Source organism: Ixodes scapularis, unplaced genomic scaffold (assembly GCF_016920785.2).
Source record: "Ixodes scapularis isolate PalLabHiFi unplaced genomic scaffold, ASM1692078v2 PGA_scaffold3__209_contigs__length_174095766, whole genome shotgun sequence".
Classification (NCBI taxonomy): domain Eukaryota; kingdom Metazoa; phylum Arthropoda; class Arachnida; order Ixodida; family Ixodidae; genus Ixodes; species Ixodes scapularis.
Window position 1 is genome coordinate 68,255,568 of NW_024609868.1, and position 11,822 is coordinate 68,267,389.

An 11,822-nucleotide genomic window follows, 5' to 3' on the forward strand; every position below is an offset into this window, starting at 1 on the left:
GGGGCCCTAAGCTGGACACTTGGCGAAAAGTCGGCGAGAAATTCGTCGGCTATGATTGGTCGGCGCCAAGGTCAAGTGTGGCGTTAGCCAATCGCGGCCACCAAATTTCTCGGCGTCATTTTCACCAAGCGTCCAGCTATAGGGCCCCTGTCTAGCGATTAAATCAATGATGCGGCGAACATACGGCGGCGCTCTTGCGATTGTCGCAACTCCCCGATACAATTATCGCATGACGTTCTCGTTTCTTCCTTCATCACCCGCGCTTTAAATTTCTACTTGTTTGTTTTGTTGTTTTTGTCACTCTGTTTAGTCACACCTACGCATTTACCATGCGGCTACCATATCTCGGTGATCTTACAGTTTTTCAGATAAAGGCCTACCTCCTTAAACATAAAAAAAAAAATCGAAGAAGGACATTTTTATTTTTATTTTTTTATTGCCGAGTCACGCATCGGTGATTGTTTCGGAGCTGGGCATAAGCTGCCAGAGTGAGCCGGTAGATGACGCATGCAGTCTCTTTGGCCACAGCTCCCGCATTATATTTAACAGTTGAGTACACTGTAGATCGTGCTTGATACACTTACGACTTTGCTTTAAGTACCGAACCACTCATTTACTTGGCAGTTCAAGTACTTTTTAGATTTACTTTACCCAAGACTGAGATATAACATTCCAATAGTTTGCTCATGCGGCACGCGGCGCTTCTTGCCCACACTCCATCGCGCATGCGCGGCGCCGGTGGCGTGCTGCTAGGGGTGCTACGGTTTGTTTGTAAACATGAGTTGTGTATAGTTGTCGCAACGTATTTGGTCACACTGAAACGATAAACTGCGAACCTGCCCTCTGTGTCAAAATATTCTGGCGGGCTGGTTATAGGGAGACCACCTTCCTGCTTGCGAAATTCGGGACACGCCGGGTTGTGGGGGGGGGGGGGGGGGGGGGGGGGCAGTAAATTCATTAACACGCACACCACGAGATCCGAGGCTCTGTTAACACATTTAATATCCTGTGCTGTTTATACACCTGCTATTTGTATTGCAGCAATTAAGCTCCAATAGTGTTCAATCCCAGTGATATTTTTTTAATCCCAAATGTGTTATTATATGTGTCGAAGTTGAAAACATAAAAATCGTCTGCAGCAGAACTGAAACCATCAAATGTAAATAAGAAACAAGAAATTTTTTTTTTTCGGGTTATTGTTTTCTGTCAACGCTTAATTTTAGCAACATGGCCCTACACACATTTTTAACATTACGTTCTTTTTCGAGTTGAAGGCTTTTTGCCTTGTGTAAACAAAATCCACGACAACTCTTTCGCATTGGCTCAGCGATCCCAAAATGACTAGAGAACCTTATATTTAAACTTGTGGAGAACAAGTTTTCTTACAATAATTTGCAACCAAGGTGAGAGGCACAACGGAGTATGCGCGGCGGATCTCCTGAAAGAACGACGGTCGCTTTCCACAATGCTTGGATAAAAAGAAATGGCGTACCTTTGGGATTCACACGGTTAACAGCGGTCTCCGCGCTTCCCCGTGCCCCGTTGTTCGGCAGCACCATGAGTTGCAGAGTAACGTTTACGACAGTATCAAATGCGACACATTTTGTAGATTTGGGAATTTCTTGCGGGACGCGGGACACGAGCCCTCAATGCGGGACAGTCCCGCGAGTCGCGGGACGGGTGGTCACCCTAGCTGGTTATATATACTAAATTACAAATAGCGCTAAGACAAGGTGAGACGTAGGAGGACAGCACCTGCCCTACCTACTTTTTCGTCTGTCTTCGTCTTAGCGCTATTTGTAAATTAGACTGGCCCCTGTGCTCACTACGTGTATAAGGCTATTCTGGCCCGATGACCAACGGCCAAGTGCAAAGCTCGCCGCAAAAAGACTGGCCTAAATGGGATGACAGAGCGTAACCGCCATGCGACGCGTCTTCTCTGTGAGCAGACGACCGATGGATGTATCGTGCCACCGTCAACCTTCCCGGCCTTTATCACCCCGGGCGGAAAATGCGGAGTCATTAGGCTGTGGACGTGTGCGCGACTTGTGATATTTCTCAGAAGAGAGCAATCGCACATGCTCAGAAGGCAATCCGCAGCCCGGTAGACAGTGATGGCAGCGCGCAGATAGTGATTATTAGAATGTTCTATAGACCAACTCTTTGACGCCACGCAGCACTGCGCAGGCGCTTCACTTCTCCGGAATCTGTTTTCGGCGCGCACGCAGCGAATGGTGCGGGCAAACGCGGTTTTGTTTGTCAAAGGTGCATTGGTTGGTATACGACTCTATACTGAGCCAATTTAGTCCCGTGTATCTCAATCATATGGGCGTGCCGTTATGGTTTGTGAGAAAAAGTATATATACCTTAATCACTCGATTGTAAGCACCCCCTTCTTTTCACACCCGCGATGTTCAAAGAAGGGGGGGGGGGGGGGGAGGGGTGCTTAGATTCGGAAAATGCCCCGAAAGTACGAAATTTGCAGAAGAAATATGAATTTATTTTAATCAAAATGAAAGAATACATGTTCTAAAGAAAATAAATAAAGATTGGATAGTAGCCCGCTTGCCATCAATTTGCACCAGGCGCTGCGTCATGCGCCCTACATCATCCTCAAAAGACTAATTGCTCTCGCGACTAGTCTTTTGAGGGTGATGTAGGGCGCAAGTTTCCGACCGTCGGCTGTGATGCACAGCATTACGGTCACCCTTTGCTTCTCATAGCCAGTCGTACCCACATTTACTTCTCAGGCGCCTACTTCGTTCACGGTGCACGTCCTTGGCATGTCGATCTGCCCGAGTTCGTAGCGAGATTCGCGACGCAGCTTCATTACATAACGTTGGAAGTTGACGAGCTTGTCTTCGAAGTCCACCGGTAGCTTCTGGCGGATAGTGGTGCGGCGTTTCAAAGAGAAACCGTTCCTCTTCATCATTCGCTCCACTCAGCCTCGGCTTGCGCGGAACGCCGCACTTCGAACTGTTCAGCAGCGCCGTGATTTCCGTTGTCTTCCGCGTAAGCAATAACCGTTCTCTTGAACTCCATCGTGTATGAAGTTCTCTTCGCACTCATGATGGACGACTTACGCAAACCACGTGCACACGGAATACGACACGAAGCCAACGCGGACGAATAGGCTTAAAACAACCGACTGCAACAAACGCAAGAAGACCAAACAGACGAAACATTTTCGATAGAGGGTACGGCAACGGAGCCCCTTTTCGTAACCGGCACGGATGCGAAAGTGGAAAATGGCGGTATGTGCTGCCATCTATTAACTGACGTTAAAACCAAGCGCCAGCGGCCGTTCGTGACTCCGGCGCTCGGCGAGACAGGCGTCTCCAACCTCAAATTTCTTGTTGGGTGCTTACATTCGCATGCAAACCTTTTTTCAGGTGTTTATGTTTGAGAAGGGGGGGGGGGGGGGGGTTGCTTAGAATCGCGAAAATACGGTATATATATATATATATATATATATATGCTTTGTTTTTCCCACAAGCCATTACGGCGCGCTCATATGATTGAGATACACGGGACTAAATTGGCTCACGAGCGTTTTGGTGCCAACAGAAGATATATAGATTTCTGGCAAAGAGAGAGACTGAAAAGGTTTACTCCGACTTAACATAACAAATTAATAACAAAAGGTACAGACGTTTCGCCACCTATGCAGGTGGCATCTTCAGTATACACTGACACAAATGAGGTGAGGTCGACCAGTCTACTTATCACACACGTCCCCGTAAACGTCCGGCAGGGAGCCACGGTTGGTGTTGCACACCGATGAGTCACGGCGAATGAACCAGGACTCGACGAATTTTCTTTGCCCCCACCTTTGTTCTCGGGCCAGCGTCGTCGCATTGTCCAGGTCGAAACTGTGTCCTGTCGTCCAGCAGTGTTCGACAAGTTCCGTCTTGGACCGCGTGGCATGGGTGGCCTTGGCAACGTCCCTTTGGTGTTCTTTCGATCTCGTTGCCCTCTTTCTGCCCGTTTCGCCGATGTAGGTCGCGTCACAATCCCCGCACTGCACTTTGTATACGACCCCCCTCTGACCGTCTGCAGAGGTGCGGTCCTTCGGTTTCGGGAACACATTCGCTAAGGTATAATGTGGTTTAAAAACAGTTTGTACGCCCAGCGGGCGCAAAGCTCTCCGAAAACAGTTTGTACGCCCGCTGGGCGTACAAACTGTTTTTAAACCACATTATACCTTAGCGAATGTGTTCCCGAAACCGAAGGACCGCACCTCTGCAGACGGTCAGAGGGGGGTCGTATACAAAGTGCAGTGCGGGGATTGTGACGCGACCTACATCGGCGAAACGGGCAGAAAGGGGGCAACGAGATTGAAAGAACACAAAAGGGACGTTGCCAAGGCCACCCATGCCACGCGGTCCAAGACGGAACTTGTCGAACACTGCTGGACGACAGGACACAGTTTCGACCTGGACAATGCGAAGACGCTGGCCCGAGAACAAAGGTGGGGGCAAAGAAAATTCGTCGAGTCCTGGTTCATTCGCCGTGACTCATCGGTGTGCAACACCAACCGTGGCCCCCTGCCGGACGTTTACGGGGACGTGTGTGATAAGTAGACTGGTCGACCTCACCTCATTTGTGTCAGTGTTCTTCAGTATACACTGACAGTGTATACTGAAGATGCCACCTGCATAGGTGGCGAAACGTCTGTACGTTTTGTTATTAATTTGTTATGTTAAGTCGGAGTAAACCTTTTCAATCATGAATTCACCCGGCTTTTGGAATATTTTTGCAAAGAGAGAGACGGCAGACATCATTAGCACTAAGCAGCTATTTTTCCGTTTCCGAGTTTCCCACATGGCATATGTGATACGAAGGATGCAGCTATTGCCAAGTACGCAACCGAAGCTTTTACTCGGATAGTGATTTTTTTTAATATATATATATATATATATATATATATATATATATATACACATACATACCCTGATACATTGGCAGGATCAGAAGAGCAGGGTCCATCTTTCCAACGCCCGAACTCCAGCCCGCACTAGTTGTTTTCGTCCGCGCACTGGCTGCTCTTCTGCGCTCAAAGCTCACGACATACCAGAAGTATTTTGGGGGGAAGAAAGCTCCCCTAGTGGGTGGGAAAACTGAAGGATCTTCCTGGATATTATCATCATTTCTGTAAAATTAGACTCGCGTGCATTCTTTCTTTTTGCTAGCCGTTTTTATTTAAGTTTAAAAACAAATTTTGTTTCAACATTATGACAGCTCATTTCTGTTTTACTTAATCTTAATCTATGTCGATGGTTATATTTCCCCTTGGGGTTTATAACTCATACATGACGTTAGTTAGTTCAAAAGTCACTTTGACGGAATTTCTCCGAGTCGATATCGCCTGAAGCCTAATATTGTCAAAACCAACCGAGCTTATGGACGCACGTGGCATTTATATCTGCGAAAAACACGAGTGAGCAGGAAAGAAATATTTTTTTTTCTTTTTTGTCGACAAGTGTATTTCACTAAAATGGTTATCAAATGATTCATGAAACGATATCTGCTTGGAATGTTCATGACTTTGCAGAGGCGTACTAGCCAGTCTGGCCCAAGTATATTCGCACAAACCGCCAGTGTTAGAGAAGCTTCTTTATCGCGGTGCAATTGCGAGGGATCGTAATTGTGGGATCGAAACCACCCGCCTGACGACAGTCGAGCGCGGCTCATGGATTGGACAGGAGAACTGCGTAAGCATTCGGCTTCGCCTCGTAACAGTCAATGCCACGGCGGACACTCGCGTAGTGGCTCCTCTCTAACCACTACGGTGATGACAATAGCCGGACTTTAACAATGCCTCGAGCTGAGCGCGCGTTTTGTACTTTTTGCCCGTGACTATGAGTAACGCTGGCCTCCATGCCACGTGACGGCTTGTTCTGGCTCTTGGTTGAGGGGATGAACGACGCTCATATTTCTCGAATTTTTTTAGTGACTGCCATTGACTAGAAAGAAAAACTAAGGTACGTTTATTCGGTTATTATTGTTAGGGAGTGCTTCTGAGTAGTATTTAGGGAAAGTAGAACAATCGTTTCATGGCCGCTGTAAGGGCGCCCACAATGTCATTTATTGTTTTGACGATATTTCTCTTAGTTGGACGTGAGCTCATAGGACAATGTCGTTTTTTCTCTTGAGAGAGAAGATAACTGGACTAGTTGATATGGGTTCAACTTGAAACCGCGCGAATGTTATACGGACAGTGGTAGTGTAATTTTCTCAACCTTTGGCGTTCTATCGCGACCGCTCTAACGTCTCAATCACACTAAATTTCACCCTTCTGCTATGCCTATAGTTTATTTACGCGGGATTAAAAACACGGTTCTATTTTGTTGTAATAAGTGCAGTATATGCTTAAAAAAAAAATCGAGTTCGCGTTTTGCGTAATTTATATTGAATATGCATTTTTGGTCTTGGGAGTTTTCTTGTGTTGTAAGAGTAGAAGAGTTCTGCATTTACTGGAGGTAATACTGGTGAACGCAAACTTAAGAAGGATAATGCGTGGCCCACTGTTTTGAGGACTCCTTACGTTTTCTTTTAGAAATGACCGACGAAGTCTCCATACAAGTCATTCGTGTCATACTGAGGTTGTTAGACCATCGCAAGTGATTGGTTTAGTTTATCTGCTTTAAAGGTTCAATGACGTGGGTTTAAGAAGCTTCGTAGATTGTTTACGCAAAATAAAAATAAGTATACAGTTTTGCGATTACCAACGCAATAAAAAGTGGAGGCGCTTCCACTGCACGATTCTCAGCTCGCGTGCTTCGAAAACAATTTTGAATTCGAACGTCTGCGACCGTGCCTTGCCGGCGCTAACCTGCCAGTAATAAGAAAATTGCGAGTGAATCCAAGGTTTCAAATAATTGAACAGTGTACAAGCTGAATGAGCGCTTAAGCGTTCTTTGCGCTGTGTGTACCTCCCGGCAGATTGGCGTTGTTTTTCATTATACTTATCTGAAAGCAAAACAATTACAGGAGCCAGCTTGGTGTACTACAGGGTGTCTCGAATAGCGGCCAGGCTCTTAAGATCGACTGCAGAAATAGGTTTCTTAACCTATCGCTCTACGGTTTTGTGCAGCGAGGCCCACAGGTGGTGCATTTTTTTACCTATAAAATTTGCAAAGAGCGAACTTATTCGAGGAAAAAATAAGAAAAGAAAAAGTCTTAACTCCTTTGGAAACGCAGCCAACCCACCGGTCCTCAAGCAATAGGGTGCCGCTTCGCACGGGAGACAAGAGATGGCGCAAGCGGTCGCGACGCCAACTGCCGCCAACGAACGAGCGTACGGCGCTGAGAGCCGGGGTCACATAGAAGACGTTCTTCTTCACTCAAAAGCAGCGCGAGCTTTTTCGATGTCGGTTGCCAATGAACGCTTTTATCATGCTTACTTATAGAACAGAACACATTGAATGGACACACACTCGAGTTAAAAAAATGGTTTGTCGGGTTATTTGAACTGTTTTTTTTTTGTTTTTTTTTTTTGTTTTTTTGTGGAGGGAGGGGGGGGGGGGTACTTAAGTCGCCTGCTTCGCAGTTCCTTGTTGTTACCGCGCCTGTTTTTGATTCTGCGACTGTCGCCCCCTGCGGAACGCGTGCCGCTTTTGAGTAAAAAATATCGTCTGCTAATGACGCTGGCGGTCGGCGCCGTATGCTCATTCGTTGGCGGCAGTTGGCGTCGCGATTACTTGCGCCATCTCTTGTCTGTCGTGCCAAACGGCGCCCTATTGTTTGAAGACGGGAGGCTTCGCTGCGTTTCTCTAGGAGTTAAGCTTTTCTCTTTTTTTTTACTTTTTCCCCAGGTAAGTTTGCTTTTTGCAAATTTTATAGAAAAAAATGTACCACCTGTGGGCCACGCTGCACGAAATCGCAGCGCGATGGGTTAAGAAACTGATTTTTGCGGTCGATTTAAAGAGCCTGGCCGCTGTTTGAGACACCCTGTATACACGCCAGTCATTTAAGACATCTTTCTAAGGTTGCAAACAAATTATCTATAACACAACTTCGTTCCCAGGCATATAAAGATCGACGGAGGTCCTTGCCATTATTATGCCGACAATTTATTGCAGATTATGTGTTTAATAAACAATATAGTACCATGATTTCTGCAATCTCACTGCTGTCCCGGCATCTGAATGCTAGGGGAGAGGGAGGCCAGGTGCCGCAGATCTGAAATGTGAGCGCCCTAGTAACAGCTAAGAAGTATTTTTGTTTTTTGACAGTAACTTTTAAAACTGTTTAGTCTTTAGGATGGGCAATTAGTGATCTTATCTCCTTTGTCTGTTTGCTGCAATAACCACCATTTACTTCACTGGCATATCTTTTGCAGGCGACGGAGCTGCTGTGTTGGTCGGCAGCAGTGGCCTGTGGCGTGGCCATTGTGTTTGCACCCCACAAGTGGTACACGGACCATTCCTACTCCATCTATCGTCCGGAATGCCTGCTGTTCGCGTCACTGCATCGTGTTGCTTGGACACTTAGCGTGGGCTGGGTCGTCTTCGCTTGCGCAACAGGCAGAGGAGGTACGAAGCCTTTTACCTGGCGACGCAAAGATTCTGAAAGTGCGAGCACTTTTTGCAATAGTAGGAACTTTTTTCAGGTGAAACTTGTGTTCCAATATAGGACTGCGACATCTTCTAAAGCATAAGAACTTCATCTGAAAATATGTCTAGCTACGTAATAGCGCAAATATGAAGCAGAATAAGTTACACAAATAATGTCGCTCCAATCTGTTATTATGCTTTATTTTTTTGCCATTCTTGTGACTTTCGCAACTTTTACAGTCTAGTTTGATACCAGCAAAGGCGCTCAAGGTATAACTACCTTTCAAAAGATTTGTTGCGGAATTAAAAATACGAATAGCATAACGACACGGACAGCGTAAGAGAAGACTGGCAAACAACAGCGTCAGTTTTTCCCCCCTTTTTACGCTTTTTTTTTTGTTTCGTTGTTAATAATTTTAAGAATGAACAAACTTGCCAAATCATCAACGGTATTCAACCTTAAAGGATACAAGTACACACAGGAAAAGTGCGAAAATAAATTCAATGACCAAAAGTTAGAAGCCTTCGACGGGAAAGCGTTTTTTTGTTGCAGGGTTCGTGATGTCTTTCCTGTCGTGGCCTGCTCTGGTGCCCCTGAGTCGGCTTTCATACGGCGCTTTCTTGACTCACGTGGTCATTCTGCTCGTCCAAACCATGACCAACCGCGAAAGAATCGCCTACACGTATATGGTCAAGGTACGTTGGTTGAGAACGTTCCAAGCGAATTGGTTGATTGATTGATACAATCTGAATTATTTCATCAATTTGTAGGGGTTCTAGATATTTAATTACCTATAAGTAGACGTCTGGGATTAGGGTAACTTCTGGTTATTTTTCCCTACAGAGTCCATTTATTCAAAAAGCATAAACATATTACGAACATACATTATGCAACGGGGTCAATCTTACGAAATATATCCCTGAACTCATGTAGCCCGAAAGGAACAATAATGCTTTCTTGACGAATTAGAGTGTGCTGATAACGTTTCAAGAATTAAGAGAAAAAAAATATATGGGTTGCTTTTTTATTGGTAAAATATTTCATCAACATAATAAGCAGACAGGATCAACATCAACGCACATGATTGTTTGTAAAAGAGGGTCTTGTCTGAGACGAAATTGAATAGTACCTGTGAAGTGTTAGTGCTCGCTTGTTAACAACAAGGCACATTATAATGTTTGAGTTTAAGGTATCAATACGGTTATACTACAAAGGTCATACCCATCACGCTGGTAAATGAATGTCAAAATGTGTTAAAGTTCGCCTCTTTTTTATCTCTTTTTATTGGATGTTGGGGGGGGGGGGGGGGCTAAAAATATCTAAAAATGTACAGTGGCGAGTGTAAATATATATTTTTAATAAGTTGCCTACGCTGTGTAATTAAAAATTAAAACTGCCCGAAACCATCTCCCCTTATACCAACATAGCACTACTACACTGAGTCAATAGTACGAAATGGTCCGTAGTGTGTGTAGTGGCAAAGGTTGGCGACTCCAATATACCGGCATGACGCATGGTATGGTAAACTATTTCCCAGACAAAAGTTCTACAGCGAAAAGGTGATACGCCTGAAATTACAATTACAGACGATGAACTACTTCTCCGTCGTGATGGCGTCCTACCTCTGCGCCTACGTCCTCTTCTTGTTCTGCGAAGCGCCCGTGGCAACATTGGAGCGAACCCTCCTGGGCGGACGCAGGTCTCCAGCGACCGAGATGGAGCCGACAAAGCCGAACTCGGAACCGGCAAGAACCACGGAAAACGGCCATCATCACGCTTGTGGATTTGTACTTCCAGTTCGATGTGGATCTACAGATGAGAGCGCCCAAAGGAGCCACCTCTAGTCGGGACTCGTGGACGAACGTCCAATCGAAGATCGTACCCACGAATTTTGTGTCATAAGTGCTGCACCTAGATTGACGCTCTGAACTTCCGTGAACTCCCCAAATGTTCTTGAGTGCGGAAAGTGTGGTTGTATAGTGACACGCGATGATGACGGAGTGATAATTTTGTTGCGCGTTTAGAGAATTCCATTTGTGAATTAACATTAAAAATATTGTCTGTACGTGGATTCATCAGGGACAGATATACACACAAATAGCTGCATCGTTCTGAACTGCATCCCAGCAAAGGGTGCTGATCCTTCTATATTCTGCTCCTTACGGTCATCTTCAGAGCTAACTGCTCTAGGACAATTGCTACCTCTGCGTGCTTCACGCCAGATCTAAAGAGTCGGCTCCGTCGTGCAACAGGGATTACTCGCTAAGAATGTGGAATCGAGGCTTGGGATAGGCGTGACTCCCACAGGGCATCTATACTTCGTTTCACATCAAGTCCTGACGCAGCAGATATTAGGAGCTGATGGGACAGACCAGATAGCGTTAAACGCGCACCATGATGGTGTTCGTCATGTTGCTCTACCTGCTGGTTGGTCCCATTAGCTCCTAGCGTCCGCTGCGCCCGAACTAAAGCCGAAACGATGTATAGATCAACTGAACTCTGTGACGTCACATCGCTGAGGTGGCGCTGCTGTCGGAACTGCGCATGCACAGATCCTTCGCCTCGTGCGATTCTGGTTTGGGCAAACGCGGGCTTGTTTATAACCGTGTGCTGGTCAATAACAGTACTTCGGGTTGGGAGTTACCGACGGGGATAAAAAGTATATGTAAGTCCTTAAAGCATAGAACTTTAAGTGTGAGTGCGATGAAGGGAAAAATAATACATCGATGACTTTCCCAGCGTGTGTAACTCCAACGTCATCATGGTGACTGCGAAATGACTTTGTGTTAGAGAACAGAAGACGGCAAAAGAAGGAACACAGAGAATGCACGAGTGACCTGATTTTTTTATGATATTAGTGCAAGTCGGATCACAATAAAGCTCTTACACGTGATTGCTGTTCAAGGACACTGTATCTAAATTCCAAAAAAAGAATAGATTGCATGATATTAGTCTTTACAGATTTTCTCCAGGGAAAATAGGTGCTTATTTGAATGCAGTGAGGCCAACCTGTGCCTTTTCCCGGCAAGCTACGCTGTGAAAAAAAAAGGGGAAAATGGGGCTGCGTTCTTGCCGTGTTTCACCGCCGACTACGACAAAATGCGACATTCGGACGTTTCTTCTATGAAGGCCATATTCCGCCCATTTAAATTAAGACGAGCATCGTTCGCTCACTCAGCACGTGGTCGTACCAGAAGTATCCCACATTGCTTCTCCTTCCCCTAGCTAAACCTTGTTTGTATATATATTTGACAGCTTGAACC

General features: G+C 45.7%; 1 protein-coding gene across 3 annotated transcripts in view; it reads left to right on the forward strand.

Moving 5' to 3' along the window:
• Positions 1-11,464, forward strand: part of LOC8030021 (nose resistant to fluoxetine protein 6) — a 122,774-nt gene extending 111,310 nt beyond the window's left edge. For all 3 annotated transcript variants that reach the window (XM_042292483.1, XM_042292481.1, XM_042292482.1), the window contains exons 14-16: positions 8,345-8,537; positions 9,112-9,254; positions 10,146-11,464. In XM_042292483.1, the coding sequence (XP_042148417.1) occupies positions 8,345-8,537; positions 9,112-9,254; positions 10,146-10,403 (594 nt within the window). In that variant the 3' untranslated portion in view covers positions 10,404-11,464. The remainder of the gene's footprint in view (positions 1-8,344; positions 8,538-9,111; positions 9,255-10,145) is intronic.
• The last annotated feature ends 358 nt before the right edge of the window (positions 11,465-11,822 follow it).